The 26,833-nt window shown below is 25.7% G+C and overlaps 3 protein-coding genes across 3 annotated transcripts; 1 reads left to right on the top strand and 2 right to left on the bottom strand.

Moving 5' to 3' along the window:
- Positions 1-1,562: 1,562 nt before the first annotated feature.
- Positions 1,563-14,997, bottom strand: LOC122508042 (mRNA (2'-O-methyladenosine-N(6)-)-methyltransferase). Its single transcript, XM_043621115.1, has 7 exons — positions 14,863-14,997; positions 13,840-14,139; positions 10,638-10,793; positions 10,383-10,543; positions 9,813-10,299; positions 5,847-6,724; positions 1,563-2,878 (listed from the first exon to the last, which is right to left on the bottom strand). The coding sequence occupies exons 2-7, from the start codon at positions 14,101-14,103 to the stop codon at positions 2,248-2,250; spliced, it is 2,577 nt and encodes an 858-aa protein (XP_043477050.1). The 5' UTR covers positions 14,104-14,139; positions 14,863-14,997; the 3' UTR covers positions 1,563-2,247.
- A 341-nt stretch (positions 14,998-15,338) lies between these two features.
- LOC122508036 (protein O-glucosyltransferase 2-like) lies at positions 15,339-19,389 on the top strand. Its single transcript, XM_043621108.1, has 7 exons — positions 15,339-15,971; positions 16,073-16,284; positions 16,375-16,586; positions 16,674-16,918; positions 18,216-18,453; positions 18,586-18,885; positions 18,976-19,389. The coding sequence occupies exons 1-7, from the start codon at positions 15,787-15,789 to the stop codon at positions 19,093-19,095; spliced, it is 1,512 nt and encodes a 503-aa protein (XP_043477043.1). The 5' UTR covers positions 15,339-15,786; the 3' UTR covers positions 19,096-19,389.
- A 324-nt stretch (positions 19,390-19,713) lies between these two features.
- On the bottom strand, positions 19,714-26,542 carry LOC122508033 (basic proline-rich protein-like). Its single transcript, XM_043621104.1, has 5 exons — positions 26,151-26,542; positions 25,784-25,860; positions 25,607-25,688; positions 25,296-25,509; positions 19,714-23,668 (listed from the first exon to the last, which is right to left on the bottom strand). The coding sequence occupies exons 1-5, from the start codon at positions 26,208-26,210 to the stop codon at positions 22,200-22,202; spliced, it is 1,902 nt and encodes a 633-aa protein (XP_043477039.1). The 5' UTR covers positions 26,211-26,542; the 3' UTR covers positions 19,714-22,199.
- Between the last annotated feature and the right edge of the window lie 291 nt (positions 26,543-26,833).

Genomic DNA, 26,833 nt, shown 5'->3' with positions numbered 1-26,833 from the left:
TTGTACAAAATCTATGCACCGTGGAACTAGATTTTATATTATAATTTTAAGCACTCAGCAAAAGTGCAAGTATTACTTTTTTTTTTTTTGTTTGTTAATTTTTATTTAATGAGGCAAAATCTTTTTAGTTATAGAATATGAGATTTTCTGTGAACCAATTAAATATATTTACAAAAAAATATTTATATATACTCAAAACTTAATATTAATATTTTTTGTGCTGAATCTAGAGAAAAACCATTTTTAATAATGGATTTTGTGTGATATGCACTTTCCACACTGCATTATTTTCTTTTTTACACACTAAGAAGACAATAATAATGAATCTCTAATTACAATATGTCTTTCAGTGTCGATGACGAATTAGTGAACTTTTTCATTTTCTCGCTGTATTTTTATATAATATTATTGAGAGGAGAAATTTAATTCTCGCACGGACATTTTATTTTTTATACATGAAAAGTCCACTATCAATATTGACAATTTCAGCATAATAATAATTAATTCATTCGTTAATTAATAATTAGTAATGAATTCATTCCTTAATTAATAATTAGTAATGAATTCATTCGTTAACTAATAATTAGTAATAAATTCATTCCTTAATTAATAATTAGTAATGAATTCATTCGTTAATTAATAATGAATTATTAATTAATTAGGATATTAATTACTTTAGCAGATTGAAGAAAATCTTTCAAGAATGATTAAAAATAAAAAAAGAATTCTTTGATGAAGGTAGAATTTGTGTAGACACAATTTCTATAATAATTCAATTCTACGGGGCGTTCCTTGCAACAAAATTGCAAATTATTTCTTTTAGTTCTAAGCGATTTGTAATTTAAAAAACACTGCATAATTAATAAAGATTACAAAATCTCTGCTAAAGTATTTTTTTCAGGAATAAAGTGAATTTTTTTTTTAAATTCAATTTGAGTCAAAAAGCGTCATTATGTGTCAAGTGATGTGTGATTGATGAAAAATTTTCTCAAGATTGAAAAAGAAAATAACGATTTGATTATAAAAAATTGTGTCTTATTAAAAATCGGAGAATTTCTTGAATTTTAACAAAAAACTAAAAATCACAATTTTTTGTTTTTCTGTTAATTTAATTTTTTTAATTTGAAATATTCCAATATTCTTTAAATATTCGAATATTCTTAAAATATTCAAATGTTTTTCAAATATTCTTCTAATATTAATATTGTTCAAATATTATTCAAAATGGGTCAGGAACGATCTGAAGATACGAATATTATTTCTGAATAGAATTTAAATTCTATTTTTGATTCTATTTCAAATTTCAATAAAATGATGGAAACTATTCGCAGCAGCAAATATAAAACACGTAATTCACGAAAGAAAATAGAAAAAAACATTTAAAATATATTTTCGAAGTTAAAATTTAAAATATGAAATTAAAAATATATATTTTTATAAATTTAAATGATTATTTTTAACATGTAAATAAGTTATAAAAATATAAATTGATTTGTCTAATTACTGCAAAATTAACTTTCAAAATTAACTATAATTAAAATTCACTATTCGCCTTTTGTATATATTGATTTAAAATAAGAGACAAATTTTGGAAATTAATTTCAATTAATCTAAAAAATTGAAATATTTTAATAAACAACGTTTTTCTATTTGTTTTCGTGATTTAAGGATTTTATAATTCCTCTCGCCAATAAAATTCTCATTCAGAATTCATCGAAAATTGGAAAATTAATTCTGTTCTGAATTAAAGTTCAAAATTATTGTTAATAGACAAATAATTTAACGATTTTTATTTTATTTTATTTTCGTGAATTGCTCTCTTGCGAATATTTTCATTCAGAAGTCATCGAAAATTAGAAAATTAATTTTATTCTGAATTAGAGCTCAAAATTATTGTTAAATTAGAGAAAAAGTTTTAGTTCTGGCTATTTGTTAATACAAGAGACCACTTAAAACAAAAGAAGAAGACAAAAAATCTATTTTGGACAGTCCTGAAAAGTATATAAAAGTTAATTTAACCTTTTCTTATGATTGTGCTTTCGTTCACGTTCTCAATAAAAAAAAAAATTATTTTGAACACTCCTAATAAAGGATTATTAGTCTCAGTTCATAAAAAATTTGATTTTGAGAAAATTTTTGATCAACAAGGTGTAATGACGCTGGAAAATTATTTCAATAATAGAAGAAAACAAAAATTTCAAACCTGAATTTCGATTGAATGGGAAAATATTGAGACGATTCGTTGTCTCAAATTGGATGAGTCGAGAGCGTTGTTGTGAGAGGTGTCAAAGTTTGTGTGAGAGGTTGCGGCGTTTGCGGCATTGGTTGATTCATATTCTGATGTAAAGGTTGAGTCAAACCTTGATGTAAAGGTTGCGTCATTGTTGGATGCAAGGGTTGGGTGGTCATTGTCTGATGTAAAGGTTGTGTCATTGTGGGATGTAGCGATTGGTTCATTGTCGGATGTAATGGTTGTGTCATTGTTTGATGTAAGGGTTGTGTCATCGTTTGATTCAAAGGTTGAGTGACATTCTGATTGAGGGGCTGCGTTATTGTCTGATTGAGAGGCGTGATCAGAGGCTGAGTGAGAGTTTGTGACAATGTTTGCGTGAGTGGTTGTGTCAGTGGTGGAATTGTGGGTGTTGTTGGTATCATGGGTGTCGTTGGCACCGCTATCGGCGTTGAAGGCATCAACTGGTGTGTTTGTCTCGGTGGTGAGAGTAATTCCTGACGATCTCGCTCGCGTTCTCGTCCTGGTCGCCAGGCCTCGAGCAATGCCTCGACACGCTCCTCGGTCGGTCCCCATCTCGCCACGCCAGCTGTGTTCTGTAGCCAGACCACCAGGGTGCCGTGTGTCGCACGAATATTCACCTCTCCCCTTAAAAAAAAAAGTTATTTTTAGAGAAAATTAAAAAAAAAAATAATTGCAGTGGCCGAACGAGTGAAAGTATTTAAAAATACGGACTTTAAGGACCAAAAATGAATAATTACAAAAATATAACCAGTCCGAGTCAAATAAGAAAACATTTTACTTAAAACTATAAATTACATTTTTCTTAACTATAAAACATGAAGATGACCGAGTGATAAAATCATTAACAATTCAATTATTTACAAGAATTTTTAACTACACGGAGAAAAAAATATAAAGTAATTTTTACTACTTTTATAGTAAAAAATTTCCTGTAAAGCATTTCTGTTAATTTTTACTACTTTTGGAGTAAATTTTACTACGTTCGTGTAAAATTCTTATTTAAATCGATTATTTTTAATAATTTTTCAAAAAGTTGTTTAATTTTCAAATCCATTTGTTTAAAATTCAATTTTACGTGAAATTTCAATTATACGTGAATTCTTCAATTAAATAAATATTAGAAAATATAAACTTCAAATAATTTCAAAAAAAAATTCAATTAAACTTTTTCAAAAAAAATTAATTTCAAAATTCAATTATTTCGAAAAACTCAAGCTATTTTGCTTTTAATATTCAATTATTATATAAAATTTTAACTGAAAATTAGTTTTGAAATCAATTTTTATTAGAAAATTTTACTAGAATTCAATTATTTAAATAAAAAAAATCAATTTATTTATTGAATGATTCTTAAAATTCAATTCCTATAAAGAATTTCATCAACAAATTTTTTAATAATTAAATTCTTGCAAGGAATTTTAATAAAATTTTTCAAAATAATTGAATTCCTAAGAAGAATTTCTGCTAAAACTTTTTAAAATAATTTATTTCTTAAGAATAATTTTATGATTTATAAAAATAATTGAATTCTTGCGATGAATTTTATGAAACTTTCTTTTAAATATTTTACTTTTTTCGAAAATTTTTATGAAAATTGTGTTTTAAATAATTGAGTTCCTGTGAAAATTTTATTATTTATAAAAATAATTCAGTGTTTGCAAAGAATTTTATAAAAGTATGTTTTAAATACAATTTAAATTGTATTTAAAATAATTGAATAAGTTTTATAAAAATCATTTTAAATAATTGTTTTTTTTCGAAAAATTTTATGAAAATTGTGTTTTAAAATAATAAAATTCCTGTGAAAAATTTATTATATTATGAAATAAATACTTATGTCGGATTTTGTTATCAAATTTTGAATTTCTTTTTTCGTGTTTATAACTAAACATGTTCTATAAATCCATTATTTTTAATAATTATTTAAAAAGTTCTTTAAGAATTTCTAAATTCATTTGTTTACAATTAAATTTTACAAAATTGCAATTATTCGTAAATTCTTCAAATAAATATATATTAGAAAATAAAAACTTTAAATAATTTAGAAAAAAAATCCGAAATTAAAGTTTCGCAAAAAAAAAAAATAATTCCACAGAATTGTTAGTTAAAAATATGAAAAATTCAAATTTTCTAAGATTTTAATCTGCAACCTTTTCAAAATTCAATAATTTCTAAAAATTTACGCTTTTAATATTCAATTGGTATCTAAAATTTTAACTGAAATTCATTTAAAAAAAAAAAATTTTATTAGACAATTCTACGAGAATTCAATTATTTAAATAAAAAAATTAATAATTTATTGAATAATTGAATATTTTTTTAAATTAAATTCTCAAAAAGAATTTTATCTACAAATTTTTAAATAATTGAATTCTTTTGACAAATTTTAATAAAATTTTTAAGAATTTTTTCGAGAATTTCGATTAAAATTGTATTAAAAATAATTGAAATTCTACAAGAGTTTTATTATTTATAAAAATAATTGAATTTCTAAAAAGAATTTTATTATTTACGAAAATAATTGAATCCCCGTAAAAATTTTATTATTTATGAAAAAAATTGAATTATTGCGAAGAATTTGATTAACATTTTACAAATAATTGAATTCCTATGAAATTTTTATTAGTTATAATTATAAAAATATGAAATTGAATGTTTGCGCAGAATTTTATAAAACAAATTTTTTTAAATAATTGAAATCGTTTGGTAAATTTTATAAAAATAGATATTGAAAATCATGGAATTGACAAAATTTTTTGAATATAATTGAATTTCCTCGAAGAATTTTAATACTTTTCAAAATAATTGAATTCTTTTAATGAATATTGTCATCTATAAAAATAATTTAACTTTGCAAAGAATTTGATTAAAATTCTTGAAAATAATTGAAATTTTAGGAAGAATTTTGTTATTTTTTAAGATAATTGAATCCCTGTAAAAAATATAAATTTATGAAAATAATTGAATGATTGCGAAGAAATTTAAAAAAAAAATTGTAAATATAATGAAATTCCTGTGAAATTATTATTATTTTTTGAAAATAATTAAAAGTTTGTGTAGAATTTTATTAAATTTTTTTTTAAACAATTTAATTCTTTTGGAAAATTTTATGAAAACAGTAGATTTTGAAAATCATTGAATTGAGGAAAATTTTTCAAAATAATTGAAATTTTGCCAAGAATTTTATTAAAATTTTTCGAAATAATTGAATTCTGCAAAAATTTTATCATTATTTTTGAAAATAATTTAAATTTGAAGAATTTAATTATTTCTAAAGATAATAGAAATTTTGACGAGAATTTAAAAAATTGTTTGAACAGAATTGAATTTCTGCGAAGAATTTTATTACTTTTGAAAATAATTGAATTTCTGCAATCATTTAAAATTTCTCTAAAATTCTCCAAATTATATCGTTCAATTTACGAACTTTTCATCCTTTTTGAATCAAATTACGGACTTTACGGACCTTTTTTTAAAGAAACGGACTTTTACGGACTTCATGCAAAGTTACGGACCTAGTTCGAGCCCTGTAATTGCTTCCTCATAAAGAAAGTATTTTAATATATTTGAAAATATAAATAATGTGATTTACTTTGGCAAAATGTGTTGAAATCCGTGTCGATACTCGTGCTCCATGGCGGGGACGACGACTTGTTTGCGTTTGAAGTGACTGCTTTCGAGTTTGAGAAGAGCGTTCGGCGCGGGATCACGCCACTCCGGTAGAAAAACAACGAACGAAAGAGGTTCCGCCGAGTCCGACAGAAGCCTTTCGAAATGATTGACCATCGCCTCCATGAGTTCTTCGCAATAAGGCGGATTTGCCTGAAAGGAACCGCTGACAGGTCTAAAGTCGAGAAACGGCCCTCGCGAACCAAAATAAGAGTCAGTGTCGGCGAACGCCGAGCAGTATTGCCTAAAATAACAATTGAGAGGCGAAGCAAAACACTCGAAAGTCACGCCAAAGGAACGTTGAAGACACTCGAAAACAGTGACTGGTAATGCCATTTGTGTTGCGTGGCCCTCATTTATTCCCAGATATGTCTGATAGCGTTTTAACATTGACCAAACGCGTGGCAGGAACATCTCAAATTTTTTATCATCGAAACAATTGTACCTGTACAAATGCTCCAATTTAATGAGATGCATATTATTGATACACACCGTATCGCCGTGGAAGCGTAACATTGTCTGTTCACGTTCAGGAAGATAATCGATTTGTGATAGTCGTGGTGCAGGAAGAGAAAATTGCACTGGATAACACCAAACTTTTCGTTGTGTCGTCGCTGGACCACCAAGTGGAATCACATCACCAAGGCCACTGTCTTTCAAAATTTGAGTATTCTTGTCTTTTACTTTTTTCGCATACTCCGTGGAGAGATGATAAATTTTCAGACAAATCCCCTCGACACTTGCTTTCACCGTTTCCGTCAAGTGCGGCTGGCATTGACGTTTCAGGTGCGCGAGTCTGTCCTGTAAAGAAAATATTTGCATTAACACTTGTTTTCAATTCAATTCAATTTCATTTCAATTTTTAGATTTAATTTTTAATTTCATCAATTTCAGGCATCACAGTACCGATTTTCCTCAAAAAAAGGTGAAAAGTGAAATTTTTTTCCTCAAAAAGAGTACAAAAAGGGGACAAAAATTAATTTGTTTATAATACTTGCATATATAATTCAAATTTTTTATCTAGCTTCTATAAATTTTTTTAGAAATGATTCGATTTTAATTAGTTACTAAAAAAAGTTGAATTTTGTTTTTCCCTGATTTTTAGCCCAAATTTTGACTTTTTCCCTAAAGAATATTCTGCGATTCACTCTAAAAATAATTAGATACATACTCAAAAAATGTTCTATTACATTTACTTATGTAAGAATTTCTTTAACTGTAAAATTATTCAAAAACAGCAATAACTTCTTTTTTTTAAAAATATTTAATCATTATTATTTTTCCATAGGAATTAATATTTTCAAAACATTCAAAATCAAATCTTTTTTAAATGTCAACAATTTATAATTGACCGAGTGATAAAATAATTATTTTTTATTCTAAAAATATTATTACTCTAAATGTTTCAAAATTATTTTCATCATTTCAATTCAATTACCTATTATTTTCTAGAATTTTCAACTAAAATTCTTCTTTAAATCAATTATTTATAATATTTTTAAAAAAATTCTGAGAATTTTCAAAAATCTATTTGTTTACAATTCAATTTTACAAAATTTCGACTATTCGGAAATGCTTCAATTAAATATATATTAAAAAATAAAAACTTCGAATAATTTCAATTAAACTTTTTGAAAAAAATTAATTCTACAGAATTGTTAGTTCAAAATATAAAAAAATTGAAATTTTCAAAAATTTTAATTTGAAACAAAATTTAATTGTTTCTAAAAATTTGACGTTTTTAATATTCAATTGCTATCTAAAATTTTAACTAAAATTCATTTTTTAAAAAAAATTTGTATTAGACAATTCTACGAGAATTCAATTATTTAAATAAAAAAATAAATAATTTATTGAATAATTGAATGTTTCTTAAAATTAAATTGTCAAAAAGAATTTTATCAACAAATTTTTAAATAATTGAATTCTTTTGACAAATGTTAATAAAACTTTTTTAAATAATTACATTTTTCCAAGAATTCAATAAAATTGTACTAAAAATAATTGAAATTCTGCGATGAGTTTTATTATTTATAAAAATAATTGAATTCCTAAAAGGAATGTTATTATTAATGAAAATAATTGAAACTCATCTTTAAAAAATTTTATGATTTATGAAAATAATGGAATTATTGCGAAGAAATTTATAAAAAAAAATTTTAATAATTCAATTCATGTGCAATTTTTATTATTTATGAAAATAATTAAATGTTTGAGTACGATTTTATTAAATTTTTTTTAAATAATTGAATTCATTTGGGAAATTTATTAAAACAGTAGATATTGAAAATCATTGAACCGAGAAAAATTTTCGAAAATAATTGAATTTTGAAGAAAAATTTTGTTATTTATAAAAATAATTGTAATTTTGACGAGAACTTTTCTTTAAATTTCGAACATAATTGAACTTTTGTAATCAATTAAATATATTAGAAAATAAAAACTTCAAGTAATTTAAAAAAAATCAATTAAACTTTTTCAAAAAATTAATTCTACAGAATTGTTAGATGAAAGTATAAAAAATTCAAATTTTCGAAGATTTTAATTTGAAACCTTTTCAAAATTCAATTATTTCTAAAAATTCACGTTAAAATGCTTTTAATATTCAATTATAATCTTAAATTTTAACTAAAATTCATTTTTAAATCAATTTTTATTAGAAAATTCTACGAGAATTTAATTATTTAAATTCAATAAAAGTAAATTATTTATTGAATAATTGAATGTTTTTAAAAATTTAATTCTTATAAAAATTTTTATTACTAAATTTTTAAATAATTGAATTCTCTTGACGAATTTTAATCAAATTTTTAAGAATAATTTAAATTTTCTAGGAATTCAATGAAAATTGTATTAAAAATAATTAAAATTCTGCGATGAGTTTTATTATTTATGAAAATAATTGAATTATTGCAAAGAAATTTATAAAAAAAATTTGTAAATAATAGAATTTCTGTGAAATTATTTCATTATTTATGAAAATAATTAAACGTTTGCGTAGAAATGTAATAAAATTTTTTTTAAATAATTGAATTCTTTTGGAAAATTTTATGAAAATAGTAGATATTGAAAATCATTGAATTTCGGAAAATTTTTCTTGCAAATAATTGAAATTTTGAAGAAGAGTTTTATTATTTACAAAGAGAATTGAAATTTTGCCGAGAATTTTTTTTAATTTTTGAATATAATTGAATTTTTTATAAAATCCATTTAAAATTGAAATTTTATATAATTTGAAATTTAAATCTTTTGAAGTTCATCTATTTATGAAAATAATTGTAAACGCAACTCTTTAAAAATTCAATTAATTTAGAAATATTTAAGTAAAATTATTCATTAAATAATTTCTAAATCATAATTTTATGATAGTTATTCAGAAATTAAGTTATTTAAAAAGAAATTATTGTTAGAAATGGAAAAAATTGCAGGTTTTGTATTAGAATTTTTGTTTTTCTAGAAAAAACTATTAATAATAATATTTTAATTATTTGAATGTTAATTAATTATTTTTCTAGGGGTCTGCATTTTGTTGAATGAACCACCTTATAATTTATAAAATTCTTTACGTTCTATTATTTAAATCATTAACATAAAAACACATATTTATATTATACTGTGGTGTTAATAATCTAAATCAAAAATAAAACGTACTGAATTTTATAACATTGAGTCTAAAATAAATTTTATGATTACACTTTGAAAAAGATTTCAAAAAAAGAAAAATTGTTTATTTTTGATTAGAAAAAGGTGAAAAAGGGGATAAATCACCAAAAAAGGGGAAAAAGGTGGCAAACCGTCAAAAAAGGTGAAAATGTTGATAAAATTGAAATAAGGGGCTAAAGGGGAAAAGGGGACCAACTGTGATGCCTGCAATTTTTGATTTAATCACTTGAAAATCGTCAAATGTCGCGCCGACAGTCCTCCTGAGCCACTGGAATGTGTCCTCGGCATTCCATTTGACCACCTTTCGACTCTCGGATGAAGCGGCCCTTGATTCGATCATTTTCTTCGCAGCCTCCGCATAACGTGACAATTGTTTCCTCGCGTCGCCTGTAAATTTCGGTCGCACCAATTTTATCGGAATATCGTTCATTATCTCGCGGTACATTGACATCGATATTTCTGGAAAGCATTGACTTGGCAATAGTGGATCAGAGCCGCAGTCGATGACCTTTCTCTCCATTAGCCAACGATTGAACGAATCCTTCGGTGCGTCTATCGATTCACGATGAAAGCAGAGTTCCTGATAACATTGACGTAATTTTGACAAGAGGCTACAACGCAATGCTTCTGCATCTGGATGAACGTGCGCTAAATTCGACGGTCCTCTTTCGTAAATAATTACATTTGTCGGAATTTCCAAATCCCAGGGACCACTGTAAATGCGACATTTGAACACTTAAATCGTGGACAATGAAATAAAGTTAGTAAAAGTGCAAAAAAAATTTGCCACACTTACGCTAAAACGAATTTTTTGACAGCTTGTATCGTGTTTCCGTCCTCAGAGGCTCGACGCTTGAGCGGACCACCTGGTGTGCCAGGCGTAATTTGTCCATTTCCAGGTACAGATGGCACGGATGGAACTCCGCAAATTCCCAACGGATCCGTAATTGGATCAAACTAAACAAGAATTTCTCGATTCACAATTTTGTTACAATTAAGAAAACTAATAACTAGGGGAAAAAAATTCTATTTATCAAAATAAAAAAACCACCTGTGGTTTTAGCGAAGGCAGTACCCACAAAGATTCACCAGTCAACTTATTCCAAAAATAAGGCCGATTTTCTCGTTTGCTCCAAAACTTTTTCCAACCTTGTTGTTGAAGTTCGATAGAAAGTTCAGGCTCAACAAAAGCGTTTGGCATCGGTGACTAAAAGAATTTGCAAAATTTATATATAATTATATACACAGAAAAATAAATTCAGGGTTGCCATGCAATCTGTAAAACTGGAAAACCTGGAAATGTCAGGGAACTTTATAAACTTTTAAAAAAAACCTGGAAAAGTCAGGAAATTTTGAACGGAATCCTAAAAAATTGTTGTTTTCTAAAGTTATTGTGATTATTCTTGAAATATAATTAATTTTTAGAATTCATAAGAAAATTTTCAATTTTGGTGTTTTCTTTTTGTTAAAACTAGAAATTACCACGAATTCTAATACAAAGCCTTCCATTTTTTCCATTTCTAACAATAATTTATTTATTAATTTTAAATAATTTAATTATCTTTAACAACTGTCATAAAGTTATTATTCATAAATTATTTAATGAATAATTTTACTTAAATATTTCAAAATTAATTGAATTTTAAAAGAGTTGCGTTTACAATTTTCATAAATAGATGAATGTCAAAAAGTTTTAATATGAAATTTTATAAAAATTCAATTTTCAATTAATTTAATTAGAAATTTTAAAGAATTTAGATTTTTTGAAAAATAAAAAAAAACTCAAGGCAAAATTACAATTATTTTGAATACAATTTTAATCGAATTCAATAAATTATTATGAATAGAAATAAATGAATAAAAAATAAATTTAAATATGAACTTTAGTTAAAAACACTAAAATAATTAAATTTTTTAAAGAAAAGTTACAAACGATAGCAGAAATTCAATTATTTTCAAAAATAATTAATGTCTTCGCAAAAATTCAATGAAGTTCACATATTTAAAAAAATTCTTGTCAAAATTTCAATTATCTTTAAAAATAATAAAATTCTTCTCCAAAATTAAATTATTTTTGAAAATTTCAATTACTTTCAAAAATTTTCCTCAACTTAATGATTTTTAATATCAATTATTTTATTTATTTTCATAAATATACTAAAAATTCCACTGGAATTCAATTATTTACAAGTTTTTTTTACAAATTTCTTCGCAAAGATTCAATTATTTTCATAAAAACAATAAAATTCTTTTTAGGAATTCAATTATTTTCATATTAATATGAATAAAACTCGTCGCAGAATTTCAATTATTTTTAGTACAATTTTAAGAAACAATAAATTTATTATATTCAATAAATTATTTATTTTTATATTTAAATAATTGATTTCTCGTTGAATTTTCTAATAAAAATCGATTTAAAAATGACTTTCAGTTAAAATTGTAAATAATAATTGATATAAAGTTGTCACAAAATGCAATTATTTATAATTTTATTAAAATTCTTCTGAAAAATTCAATTATTTTCAAAAATTTTAATAGAAATCTAGTCAAGAATTCCATTATTTTCAAAAATTTTAATAAAAATCTAGTCAAGAATTCAATTGTCTTCATAAATAAATTGTTTTTAGAAATTTCATTTTTTTCATAAATAAAACTCATCGCAGATTTTAATTACTTTTTAATGCAATTTTAGTCCAATTTCTTCGAAAAATGTAAATATTCTTAAAAATTTTTTGATGAAATTCTTTATGAGAATTCAATTATTCAATAAATTATTTATTTCTGTATTTAAATAACTGAATTTTCGTAGAATTTTCAAATTAGAGAATTAAAATTCTTGCAAAGAATTTTAATAAATTTATAAATAAAATTAAATAGTTTAGAAGGATTTATTATAATTTTAGAAAATAATTCTATTGATTCGTGATATTTTATTAAAATTTTGTTTAAAAATAATTGAATTTTGGCAAAAAATTTTACTATTTATAAAAATAATTTAATTCTTGTGAAGAATTTTATAATAATAATAAACTGAAAATCACGTTTCGCGTAAAATTTACTGGTTTTTAATAAAATTCTTCAAAAGTATTTAATTATTTTCAAAAATGTTAATAAAATTTTTTGTAATTCAATTATTTTGAAAATAGTTTTAATTGTGAATTGAATTACTTATATTACTTCAAAAATGTTGAAAAAAACGTGTTCTTGCTTTTGAATTAGCAAATTTTACTAATAAACAGTCATTTCTACTAATTTATTAGTACATTAAAATTTGCTTGTCAATTAGTTAATTTTACTAATAAATTTGTGAAAATTACTTTTAATGAGTCAAATTTACAAATTCAAAAGCTAAAAATCCCTCGAAAAATGTAATTATTCTTAAAAATGTTATTAAAATTCGTTAAAAGAATTCAATTATCAAATAAAAATTGATTTAAAAATGAATTTCAGATAAAATTTTAGATAATATGTAATTGAATGTTAAAAGCATTATAGCATGAATTTTTAGGAATAACTGAATTTTGAAAAAGTTTCAAATTAAAATCTTTGAAAATCTGAATTTTTCATACTTTTAACTAACAAATTCTGTTGAATTATCTTTTTTTTAAAAAAGTTTATTCGAATTTCTTTTTAAATTATATGAACTTTTTATTATCTAATATATTATTTAATTGAAAAATTTCCGAATAATCGAAATTTCTGTAAAATTGAATTGTAAACAAACGGATTTGAAACTTAAAAAACTTTTTCAAAAATTATTAAAAATATTTGATTTAAGGAAGAGTTTTAGATATAGAAATTCTAGAAAATAGTAATTGAATTGAAATGATGGAAATAATTTTGAAGAAGTTACAGTAACAATATTTTTATAATATATAAAATAATGATTTTATCACTCGGTCATTTTTAATTATTATAAATCGAGAAGAAATGGATCACTCCGAGTCGAAGACTCGAAGTGATTCAATTCTTCTTGTTTTATAAAAATTTTTTATAAGTTGTTTATTTTAAAAAGGTTTGAATTTAAATCTTTTGAAGAATTTTAATTCCTATGGAAAAATAATAATTTATGTTTTCGATTAATTTTACAATTACAGAAATTCTTCAATAAATGTAATAGATTTAATTTGGTAAATAATATGTGTAGTTTTAAGTCTGCAAAAATTTGATTTTTTACCCTGGAAAAGTCAGGGAATTTAAAATGAGCAAAAGCATGGCAACCCTGAAAAATTAATGTTTTCTTCTTTTACCTGTGCAACAAGAGGTGGTTGTTGTTGCATTTGAGTGAGAACTGAACAATGCTCGACATTTTGCGTTGGTGAAAGAATAGGAGCTTGCAATTTAACTGGTGTAGGAACTATCACTTGTTGAACCGGAGAATTTGAATCTTGTTGTAGAGGCTGATGACGATGATGATGATGCATTCCCGATAAAGTTGTCACCGATTGTGAAGCTAATGCCTCCCAAGCAGAAGTACTTGCAATTTCTTGTTTTCCGCCACTCACTTCATTCATTGTCAGCACTTGATTTTGCACAATGACGAGAACCCACTTTAAAAAAAATACACAAGTTTACACAGTAGAAAAATAGACCTAAAGTAAAATATAATTATAATCAAAACAATTGAAGAAATGAATAAAAAATGACAACAAATAGAAGAAAAATAACAGTTAAAAATCGAATTGGCAAAACCAAAGTTTCTTTAAAAAGAAGTTCTCTATTAAAAGACCATAAAAAATTTAATACAATCAATAGTTTCGTGAAATTTTACTAAAACAAAAGTTTAACATACACGATTTGTCAACAATTACAGAAAAAAAACAAAAGTTCAGATAAACGATTCAACTCTCTCCAACCGGTCGTATTTTTTCTCATTCTTTAGATAAAAATTAACAGAAAAAGCAAACAAACAAAATAGAGATCTTTCATTTATTTATTATATTGTTGCTCTGATAGAAAAACAAAAATGATAAAATGAGAGGGAATTCGAAAGTGAGTAATGTGTGAAACTTTGAGAAAAAAAACAAATATTAAATAAACACGGCTAACCTTAAACTTGATAAAAAAAACATTTTCCATTTTAAAATTTATAATTAAAATAGAAAATAACCGTGTCTCGGTTAATGTTTAAAGGAAAAAAATATGATTTTCACAATTTGCAAATTCTGTGTTTGTTTACATACCAGGTTGTGAAGCATAAAAACTATTCAATTACATATGTTGTCGTTCAAATTGGAATGTGAAATATGATTGGTAGTAAAATTAAGACTTACCACAATGGGATTATCTTTCAATTTAAAATGAAAACATAATCAAAATTAGAATTCAGTCATGATTTGTGAAATTTGACGCAACGAACTCCACCTGTAAGACGCCATTTCCTTCCTAACTGAAAATAGAAAAAATTTTTGGAAGGAGAAGAACGTTGCACATGCGCAATAGTTTACAAACACGCGCATGCGTTGTAAATTTTGAAAACTGGACAAAGTTAGTTTTTTAAAATCCACCAAAGGGATAATTGCTTGGGAATTAATTAAAATTTCTAATTTAATATATCTATTATACGGTGTGTGAAAATTATATCAAAATTTTTTCTTCTAAAAAAACGGAAATTCATTTTTTTATTTGAATTTAAACCACGTGATTGTAAAATGAATAATGATTGGTGCACGTATGTTTCCATTAACAATTCTTCAACCAATCGGATGATAACTTTTTAAAGTCCGATTTACAAAACACTTTTATTCATGGAAAACTACCGTAAATTTATTAATGGACCAGGATCTGTCATATTTTTGTAAACAATTTTAAAATTAATGATATAGGCACTAAAAACTAAGAAACAATTAAAGAATGATTGACTTAATTTTTACTATCTAGATTTTCTTTTAAAAAAATGTTATCGGTTGACAAATAGAAGTTAAAAACCGGTTACCCGGTGTTTTTTTTTTGGTTATGAAACTTAATATTTTTGGTGAAGATCGTAAAGATTTAATTTGTAATCAAATTTCTTATTACTTTGGAAAAATTGGATGATAGTTGCGGGAATAAATGACCAGTGAAATCGTGTATAATTTTTTTTTTATTTTTCTCTATCAATACGATAACGAATGGAGATAAAATGATTTCAACAAAAGTTGTTGTTCTTTAGAGAATTGGGAATTTTTATATTACTTTTTGAAATACTTACCAGCAACATGAAGAAATTGTGTATTTTTGTCACTTTGACTACTTGTTTTTTTATCGCAAATTATGCTGAGATTATTAGTGAACAAATTGCTCCGGAAAATAGTATTATTTGGGGACCAGGTTTGAAACCTGAGGAGATTGTGATGAAAGTAAGATATATTTTTTTACAACTGCAGGACGGTAGTGGAAAAAAGTGAGTAAGAGTATTTTTTTTAATTTATAATTTTATTTTTACAAAACACTTTTATTTAAAAAATATTTTTAAAAAATCTAAATCTATTTTTTCTTTTAAAGTCTTACAACATCTCCTGGTCAAGGAATAATTTTACATCAAATAAAAGGAAAAACTATAAAAGGCGATTTGTGTCCAATACGAACTCAAATAATTGATTGTATGGATGGGAGTTTTATTATTCGTTATAGAATTTTTAAAACTTGTTTTAATTTAAAGTTGTCTGTTAAAGTGCAAAATACTGAAGTGATTAAAGTGCCATCTGAATTTAAAGGTGAAATTCTTTTTAATTAACAATAAGAATCATTATCATTTTTTGAAATTATGATTTCTTTACATTAAATTATATTTACCATATTTTTAGGTCCCGTTTTTGAAGAAGAATGTGATTGTCCAAAATCGTCCATAACAGAATTCTTGGAGAACAACGAATGTGATAAAAATAATTCTCAACTATTTGAAAATCTCAAACAATTTCCGTCTGTTAATTTTGATGAAATAAGAGACGATATTATTAAACGATACGATAGACCACAAAGCGTTAGTCTTTGTCATTACGTTGTAAAATCGAATAAGGTAATAAATGCGTGTTTTTCAGTTCAAATTTTATAAGAGAAAGTAATTTTTTGAATTAAATTAATTAAAAATTTTTTATTCAAACAGATTTATAGAAATTGCTATGGACAACATGTGGGTTTTAAAATGTTTATGGACTCGGTTTTAAAAGCATTCACACGAAGAGTTTTATTACCGGATATTGAATTTTTCATGAATTTGGGCGACTGGCCACTTGTCAAGAAAAAGGAGAAAATTTTTCCCATATTTTCATGGTGTGGCTCCAAGGACACGGACGATATTATTCTTCCCACTTATGATATCACAGAATCTTCATTGGAAGCTATGGACAGGTTTTTATAATTTATCTAAATCAGAGTTGGCACAAAATTAAATTTTCTTTTTCCCTGATTTATAGACAAAATTTTGACTTTTTCCCTGACCCTGAAAAATATTTTGATTCATTAAAAAAAAAATCAATTATTAACCGATTTACTAATTAATTATTATTGTTAATAAATTTCAAAAATTTTAATAAAATTCTTCACAAGAATTCAATTATTTTCATAAATAATAACATTTTTCGGAAGAATTCAATTATTTTTATAAATAGTAAAATTTTTTGCCAAAATTCAATTATTTTTAATACAATTTTAATAATATTTCATGGAAGAATTCAGTTCTTTTTTTTTAATTTTAATAATATAACATTTCATGGAAGAATTCAATTTTAAAAAAATTTTTAATAATATTTTTCGAGAAAAAATTCTATTAATTTTTAAAACTTTTACAATTCCTTCGTATAATTCAATTATATTTATAAATAGTGACATTCTTATCAAAAATTTAATTATATTCAAAACAATGTCACGAAAAAAACCAATTTTTAATATTTTTTTGAAAAAAGTTCAATTATTTTCTAAAATTTTAATAAATCTTTCGAAACAATTCAATTATATTTATAAATACTAAAATTCTTTGCATAAATTCAATTATTTTAAAAAAACTTGAATAAAAATCGTTGAAGGAATTCAATTATTTTCAAAAGAAATAAAATGGAAATTCTGCGATGAGTTTCATTATTTATAAAAATAATGTTGAATTCGTAAAAACAATGTTATTATTAACGAAAATAATTGAATCTCATCTTTAAAAAATTTTATGATTTATGAAAATAATAGAATTATTGCGAAGAAATTTAAAAAAATTTTGTAAATAATTGAATTCTTGTGAAATTTTTATTTCATGAAAATAATTAAGTATTTGAGTAGAATTTTATCAAAAATTTGTTTTAAATAATTGAATTCTTTTGGAAAATTTTATTAAAATTTAGTAGATATTGAAAATCATTGAATGGAGGAAAATTTTTGAAAATAATTGCAATTTTTCCAAAAATTTTATTACAATTTTTGATAATAATTGAATTTCGGAGAAGAATTTGTAACTTCTCAAAAATTCAGTTTTTTTAAGTGTTTTTAACTAAAATTCTTCTATAAATTAATTCGTAATTAAATGATAATTTAGAAAATTTGTACAATTATCATTTTTCTTATTGTTTATTTATTATTACTTGCTATTGTCATTTATTTACTATTTTTATTTGTGTTTACGTATTTCGAATATTAAATAACACTAAATGTTAAATAACAGGGTGACAATGGATATGTTATCAGTGCAAGGAAGCACGAAACTTTCATGGGACGAAAAAGTGGAAAAAGCCTTTTGGAGAGGTCGTGATTCTCGTAGAGAAAGACTTGATTTGATTGACATTGCAAGAGAGAATCCAGATTTCATCAATGCGTCGATAACGAATTTCTTTTTCTTCAGAGACGAAATGGATAAATACGGACCCGGTCAGAAACCAATTTCAATGTTTAACTTCTTCGAGGTGAATTTAATTTTCAATATTTTTGATTTAAATATCTTTTTTAAAATACTATTGCAAATACTTTTTCAAATATTAATTAATTTGAGTGACTTTTTTTTGTAACTTTTGAAGTAAAAATGAAATAATTTTCAGTACAAATACCAAATTAGTATCGACGGAACAGTAGCAGCTTATCGTCTTCCTTATTTACTGGCTGGTGGATCAGTCGTTTTTAAACAAGACTCAAATTACTTTGAATATTTTTACGATAAATTAACGCCCGGCGAGCATTTTATTCCAGTAAAGGCAAATTTGTCCGATCTTGTGAAAAAAATTCAATGGGCTCGCGAGAATGATAAAGAGGCGAGAATTATTTCCAAAAATTCTCGTCAATTCGTACGCGATAATTTAATGCCCAAGGATATAATTTGCTATCACATGGCTCTCTTTACGGTGAGAATAATTTAATTAATTAATTTTAATTTTTAATTAAATTTAATAATTTAATTTTTTTTTAATAATTACTGTTTTTCTAAATAACAGGAGTGGAATAAGCGTTTGAAGAATGAAATAAAAGTATTGCCGAATATGGAAGAAGTCCCACAAAATCCCTATTCTTGTGATTGTAGCACAAAAGAATCATTTCATAAAACTGAACTATGATCTCATGTATTATTATTTTTATGAAAATAATTTTTTAATTAAACGAGAGAATCTACTGCACCGAAATGAAGTACAAGAAATTGCATTTTCAATTTTATGTACCTCAAAAGATAAGGAGCTGCGATTATAAAAAAAGTAAGTTTCAAAAAAATAGTGAACTTTCGAGTTATATTATCTTATAACCTTTATTATTAAATACGTAATCTCGCATTACAATCAACAAATAATTTGAATTTTCGTGGCGAAAGTAATAGTTTCGCTTTATAAACATAAATAATTATGTAACTGTTTTTTTAAAAATTCTAATAATCACATCAATGCGCCTATTTTAATAAAATAAATTCGTTGATTAAATTTATCGAAAGAAAAAAAATATATCAAGACACATAATGCGACTTTAGGGTAAAAAAAAAGAAAACTTTACGTATTCAGGTCGCGCAATATATATATAATAGGTTGTAAATATACAAAAATGATATATAATGTATAAATGAGATTACTTACAATTCAATTATTATTATTACTCTTAAAATTTCTTACATTTTTATCTTAAAGATAAATTAATAACTGTAAAACTAAAATTATCAAAATTCGTTCTTCGTCAATAATAAAAAAAAATGAAAGTTACACACCTTAAAATTTCAATCTTAATTATTGAGTTGAATTTTTCTCTTTAAACTACTCTACAATAATCACTAAAAAAAAGAAACTTATACGAAATAATCGTTTTAAAATAAAATATAGGACTTCAACTCACAATCTTAAAGTAGATATTAAATTGTTGAATATATTTGGACAAATAAAAACTAAACATGCGCCTATAAAAAATCAAGGCTTCATTTTTTTGCCGAATTTTTTTCATTATTCTATTCATAGGTATGTAAATGCAAAGAAAACCTAAAAAGTGTAAAAAAAAAGAAATTAAAGGTTAAATTCACAATTAAAAATTAAAATAAATTAACACGAATGTGTTCTTATTTCCTGACGTCTAGAAAAATGAAATAATGACGATTTTAGAAATTAAAAATTTATATAAAAATATTCGGTACTTTCTGATAAAAAAGGAAACTAGACAAATTCCAAGAATTATAATTAAATTCTTAAATTAGTGATTATTTTGTCATCATTTCATTTTTCAAAAAAATTGGTCGAATTTATTATTATTGCTTTCTCATGAGAGAAGATTTTTTTAAATTATTTTTTTTTATTAATTTTGTATGTAAATTGGGATTTTCAACGTTTTTTTACAGATCCGTTAAATTAATTCGAGGTAGATCTGAAACGGAAATTATTTATGTAATTCTGATTTACATCTGTCATTTGAATCTTCAAAATTAAAGATATTTGTTAAATATTGTAAAAAAAACTCCTCTACTAATTGTATAGAATTTTACGGAAATATTTTTATATAAAAACATTTGTACACAAATTAAAATAATATTAGAAAAGCATAATTATATAATTAAATTCTTTTTTTAAAAAAAAGGAATTCGAAAAGTCTTTAAATTTCAAAATTAAATGAAAAAGGAACTCCGGTTGATGATAAATATTTTGATTGGAAGAATAATAAAGTTCTATTTGAAATTCAGTTCAATATGATCTTAATTCAATTGTCATTTTAATAATCATGAAATTTTCCGTCTAATAAAATTTCATCTCGTATTATATTCAAATTAATTAATTATTCCGTTTTTTTTTAAAAAGGACAAATTAAATTTTAAATTCCTTTTGGTAGAAGAGTAAAGAATTTAATTTTCGCCAATTTTAGGGAATTTAAAGTTGTATTTGAATAAAAATTACAATTCTCTCTCTCATCAAGATTTTCATTACGATGACAACTTAAAATTTAGTCAATATTTCTCATTGACAAAGAATTGTAATTTTTATTCGAATGCAACTTTTTAAAATATTAAAAAATAAATTCTTTACATTACGATTGAAAGGAATTTAAAATTAAATTTTTCTTTTTCTTATAAAAAAAAGATAAAAAAAAAGGAAATTATGACACTGAGATTTGTTTCACGATTGTTTGTCGGATAAGAATCCGACAAACAATCGTGAAACTTTGTAAAATAATTTTTTTTTGTAGATTTACAGATTTTTTTTAGGAATTTTATAGAAACTTGTAAAACAACGTCATTAAAAGTTACGAATTTAAAATCCCTTTTGTAAAATTAATAATACTTTCAGCGTGTCAATTTTACAATTTTCTGTAAATTTACTATACTCTGAAAGTAGATAATAAAAGTCAAAAATATTACCTACTTTCAGAGTATAAATTCGCTACCTTTAAAGGCATTATTTTACAAGTTTCTATAAAATTCCAAAAAAAAACTGTAAATCTACAGAAATTTTTTTTTACAGTTGATACTAAAAAAAAATTCTTTCTTTGAAAAAAGATTGACAATGAAAAAAGATCATAATATTATTGTACAGAATTTTATTATTCTGACAAAATAAGATTTTATCAACGGAAGACTTCTTATTTATACAAGAAATAAATAAAAAATAAGATTGAAGGCTTATTTCCGTTTCAGAAAATTTCCTTTGGGTCAGAATTCGTGAAATTTTCACAAAAAATAAAAAGTATTTTTTTTTTAATCGAAATGTTGAGAAAACATTTCTATTTGACCTTAGGAATGTGTCCGCCAAAGAACAGAAAAAAAAATGTTTTATAAAATTCATAAACAATAAGTTTATAAAAAATTTATTAAATAATAAACTTTTTAAAAATTTTCTAATTCTGAACGAAAGTATATTCTATTCCGCTTGGTTTATTTTAAATCGGTTCATTCATTTAGGAGAAACATAATTTTCTTTAAAAAGTTACAAAAAAATTCATTTTGCAATAACTTTTATGAAAAAATTTTTTTTTTCTATTCTTTGGTAGAGACATTTCTAAGGACAAAAAGAAATGTTTTCTCAGCATTTCGATTTAAAAAAAAAATACTTTTTATTTCACGAATTCTGACCGCCTTTTCAAATTTGAATTCGTATTTTTAAATTAATTAATAATTAAATTGACGGAAAATAATAATTATTATTTTCCGCAAACGAAAAGAATTTTTACCTATAAAAAAAGGAGTGAATTCCTAAATTCGAATTTACTGAGGAGGTGGTTGATAACCGTAGCCGTATTGATTGGGCGGAGGTGGACCCTGTGGACCAGGCGGGGGCATGTGACTGCCCGGTGGCCTTGGCGGATACTGTGGATAGCCCTGTCCACCAGGCGGTGGTGGATAACTCTGAGGCGGATACTGCGGATGTCCATAGTGCTGGCCACCTTGCCCGGGATGAGGCGAGTACACCTGTGGTTGTCCGGGACTAGGCGGAACGTAGGTTTGCGTGGTCGCCGGATGTGACTGCGGCGGTCCATAGGCTTGCGGCTGCGGAGGCGGCGCTTGTCCCTGTGGTGGACCGGAGGGCGGTTGAAAGCCACTTGGCGCTGGACTTGGCGATTGTTGCTGTTGTTGTTGTTGTTGCTGCTGTTGTTGTTGAGATTGTGGTGGTGTTTGCGAGGGTTGTTGGCCTTGTTGGGGAGGTTGATGAGGGGATTGATGGGGAGGATGAGGAGGATGAGGTTGACCGGGATGAGGGGATTGATGGGGAGGATGAGGACCCTGGTGGGAAGGTTGATGGGGTGGTTGGTGTGGTGGTTGGTGAGGAGGATGGGGGGATTGATGAGGAGGATAGCCGGCTGGGGATGGTCCGGGTGGGGGATAATTGCCGGCTTGAGACGATGGTGGAGGACCGCTGCTGGGGGGATAGGTTTGAGTCGAGGCGGAGGGTGTACTCGTGGGTTGTCCGCTCTGGGCGTAGGTGTTGACGCCGCTGACGGGAGTCGTGCTGAATGGAGGCGACGTCGAGGTCGGGCCGTATTGTCCTGGGCCGGGACCTGGACTAGGTTGGCTGACGTAATTCGGTTGAGGACCGCCGGTTTGTTGGGGACCTGGTTGCGGTGGTTGTGTGGCGTTCGATGTTGGCGGCGGGGGATAAGATTGCGGTGGAACACTGTTGGGATAGCCTTGAGAAGGGGGTGGTGGATAGTTGCCAGATTGACCGGAACCGTAGGCGTTTTGCGGTGGTGGTTGATTCGGTGGTTGGTAGTTGGGTTGTGGACTCGGACTGCCGTACTGTGCACCTGGTTGTTGTTGTTGCTGTTGTTGTTGCTGCTGCTGTTGTTGTTGTTGCTGTTGTTGATTGCCGGATGAGAAATTCTGCTGCGGAGGATTCGGAGGTGGATAGCCTTGTTGACCTGGTGGCGGTGGTGGTCCATAACCGGCTGGAGGTTGATTTGCGGGTGGTGGATAACCAGGTTGGGGTCCGTAACTGTTGACGGTTGTCGGCGGTCCATAATTGGGTTGATTGGAAGCAGGATATTGTTGTTGGCTTGCGTTGGGAGGACCGTATTGATTCGGTTGTCCTGGAGTATAAGAAGATCCTTGCGGGCCTTGATAGTTGCCGCCTGATGTTTGATTAGCGTAAGGAGTGTGATAACCTTGTTGAGCCGGTTGCTGAGGATAACCCTGTGGTCCGCCTCTATATTGCTGTGGTCCAGGTCCAGCGGGCGGGCCTAAAAAATATTTTGTCAGTAAATAATTACAATACCTTGTTCCATCACAGTACCTTTTTTACTCAAAAAAGGTGAAAAGGGGAATTTTTAAAAAAAAAATTTCATCAGACAATTCTACGAGAATTCAATTATTTAAATAAAAAAATAAATAATTTATTGAATGGTAATTGAATGTTTCTTAAAATTAAATTCTCAAAAAGAATTTTATCAACAAATTTTTAAATAATTGAATTCTTTTGACAAATTTTAATAAAATTTTTTAAAATAATTACATTTTTCCAGGAATTCAATAAAATGATATGTACTAAAATTAATTGAAATTTTGCGATGAGTTTTATTATTTATAAAAATAATTGAATTCCTGAAAGGAATGTTATTATTAATGAAAATAATTGAATCTGATCTTTAAAAAATTTTATGATTTATGAAAATAATGGAATTATTGCGAAGAAATTTATAAAAAAAATTTTAATAATTCAATTCATGTGCAATTTTTATTATTTATAAAAATATGTTTGAGTACAATTTTATTAAATTTTTTTTTTAAATAATTGAATTCTTTTGTGAAATTTATTTAAATAGTAGATATTGAAAATTATTGAAATGAGAAAAATTTTTGAAAATAATTGAAGTTTGAAGAAGAATTTTGTTATTTATAAAGATAATTGTAATTTTGATGAGAATTTTTAATTAAATTTTGAACATAATTGAACGTTTGTAATCAATTAAATATATTAGAAAATAAAAACTTCAAGTAATTTAAAAAAAAATCAATTAAACTTTTTCAAAAAATTAATTCTACAGAATTGTTAGTTGAAAGTATAAAAAATTCAAATTTTCGAAGATTTAAATTTGAAACCTTTTAAAAATTCAATTATTTCTAAAAATTCACGCTAAAATGCTTTTAATATTCAATTATAATCTAAAATTTTAACTAAAACTCATTTTTAAATCAATTTTTATTAGAAAATTCTACGAGAATTCAATTATTTAAATATAAAAGTAAATTATTTATTGAATAATTAAATGTTTCTTAAAATTTAATTCTTATAAAAATAAAATTTGTATTACTAAATTTTTAAATAATTGAATTCTCTTGACGAATATTAATAAAATTTTTAAGAATAATTACAATTTTCGGGGAATTCGATAAAAATTGTATTAAAAATAATTAAAATTCTGCGATGAGTTTTATTATTTATGAAAATAATTGAATTACTGCCAAGAAATTTATAAAAAAAATTTGTAAATAATAGAATTCCTGTGAAATTATTTTATTATTTATGAAAATATTTAAACGTTTTGTGTAGAATTTTAATAAAATTTTTTTTTTAAATTGAATTCTTTTTAAACTTGTTTATTTTTGATTAAAAATGGGTGAAAAGGGAGACAAATCAGAAAAAAGGTGAAAAAGGTGATAAATCGTCAAAAAATGTGAAAAAGGTGATAAAATTAAAATAAAGGGACAAAAGGGGGCCAACTGTGATGCCTGTAATTAATATTAAATGTAAAAGATTAATTAAATTAATTAAAGTGGAAATAAGTTAGCACTAGCAGAGTGTTAATTTTTACTTAAAAAAAATTAATAAAACAGTAAAAATACTTATTTTACAAAAAGAAAACTCACGATTAATAGCAGGAACTTGACCTGGCATGACAGGTCCGCCACGATAACCACTTTGACCCATATTTTGTCCTTGATTAAAGCCCGACATTGGCATCGGTTGTTGAGTATTCGGAGGTATTTCACCTCCAGGTCCGGGAGTCGCTGCCGGTCCACTGGGCGGACCCTGAGGACCAATTATTGGATGTTGCGGTCCATTAGTTATCCCCTGAGGCGGCTAAAGTGAATTAATTAAACAATCATCATTTTACCAAATAGAAATAACAATGGCAATTTATTATTATATTTACATATTTTAAAAATTAATTTCTTACAGGTAATAACGCTTGTATATTTTGACCAGCATCGGCAATAGATGCCAAGTAAACTAAATTCCTATGCAAAATTTGTTGATATCTGAAAAAAAAGAAATAAAATGAGAAAAAGTAAAAAAATAAAAGAAAAAAATAATTATATCTTTATATCACGAATATAAAAGTAAAAATACTCACTGCATGCACTCCTGAACTTTTCCTTTATTCTGGTATTCTTGTATCGTCTGAATGAGATGACTATTCTCATCAAGCATCTGCAATACATTTATAGGTTAACTCTCACGAAAAAGAATTAGCAAAGAAAGAAAATAAAAATTATTCTGATCGATAGAATATATAAATATAGTGTAAAAAAATATTCGTATACCTTCAGAGGAATAAAAATAAAAAATAATAAAACAAATATTTATAAAGCATTCTCTTTCAAGAAATAAAGTTTTAATATCTCTAGTAAGATAAATGAAATTCCGGTTTCTAAAGGACTTTGAGGGAATTGCTTTTTTTTGTAAAAATAAGTATTTTCTTCTTCATCTAAAGACCTCACCTTTTGAATTTGTGTCGAAGTTGGAGTTGGTCTACCCCGTTGAGCAAAAGTAACAGACATTTTTCTAGAGCCAGAGATTATTCGTTATTGCGTTAAATACCGGCCAAATTTTGAAAAATTCGTATATAAAAACCTTGAGACATCAAACATAAAAAAAATAGGTTGAGTTGATAAATGACCTTTTGGCTTTTCAATATTCCTTTGTTCAATTTGGTTGTAACACAATTCTTGAGTGATAAGTTATTCACCAATATTAATGCTTTTTGCATTAAAAACAACAATATTTGTTAGTCTTGTTTTTGCAAAATACAAAATGTTAATTTACAACGACAACGGATAAAACCAGGATAATAGCAGATAAATAGCAATGAAAGTTCATCGCGTACTATTATCGAAGAACTCTCGATCGCAACGATCCTTGCGGATAAAACAACGAATTTGGACTTGTCCTTCAAAGTCAAAACGATTTATACAATATCAATATTATTCATTGTAGTAGTAAAGTTTTTTGATAAATAACTTAATTATATCCTTGTAAATGATTTAGAATCGTAGTACAATAATAAAATCAATAAATAATTGCTTTAATTAATGAATTTAGGTGAAAAATCGTTAGTTCCGAGTTTGTCTGCTCGATATATGTAGATGTCGCCCCTAAAATTGACGTTTTTCTAGTGTTTTTG

This window comes from Leptopilina heterotoma, unplaced genomic scaffold (assembly GCF_015476425.1).
Source record: "Leptopilina heterotoma isolate Lh14 unplaced genomic scaffold, ASM1547642v1 Lhet_52, whole genome shotgun sequence".
NCBI classification, from domain to species: Eukaryota; Metazoa; Arthropoda; class Insecta; order Hymenoptera; family Figitidae; genus Leptopilina; species Leptopilina heterotoma.
This window is presented reverse-complemented; position numbering and strand designations above follow the sequence as displayed.

Excerpts from the sequence above, each read along its gene's own strand:
- LOC122508042 (XM_043621115.1), bottom strand. The coding sequence starts at position 14,103 with ATGAATGAAGTGAGTGGCGGAAAACAAGAAATTGCAAGTACTTCTGCT. Across the intron at positions 10,300-10,382 it reads GTCAAAAAATTCGTTTTAGC|TGGTCCCTGGGATTTGGAAA; the intron begins GTAAGTGTGGCA and ends TCGCATTTACAG. Across the intron at positions 6,725-9,812 it reads CGACATTTGACGATTTTCAA|GACAGACTCGCGCACCTGAA; the intron begins GTGATTAAATCA and ends TTTTCTTTACAG.
- LOC122508036 (XM_043621108.1), top strand. The coding sequence starts at position 15,787 with ATGAAGAAATTGTGTATTTTTGTCACTTTGACTACTTGTTTTTTTATC. Across the intron at positions 15,972-16,072 it reads CAGGACGGTAGTGGAAAAAA|TCTTACAACATCTCCTGGTC; the intron begins GTGAGTAAGAGT and ends TTTCTTTTAAAG. Across the intron at positions 18,454-18,585 it reads CAATGTTTAACTTCTTCGAG|TACAAATACCAAATTAGTAT; the intron begins GTGAATTTAATT and ends AATAATTTTCAG.
- LOC122508033 (XM_043621104.1), bottom strand. The coding sequence starts at position 26,210 with ATGTCTGTTACTTTTGCTCAACGGGGTAGACCAACTCCAACTTCGACA. Across the intron at positions 25,689-25,783 it reads AAAGTTCAGGAGTGCATGCA|ATATCAACAAATTTTGCATA; the intron begins GTGAGTATTTTT and ends CTTTTTTTTCAG. Across the intron at positions 25,510-25,606 it reads ATATACAAGCGTTATTACCT|CCGCCTCAGGGGATAACTAA; the intron begins GTAAGAAATTAA and ends AATTCACTTTAG.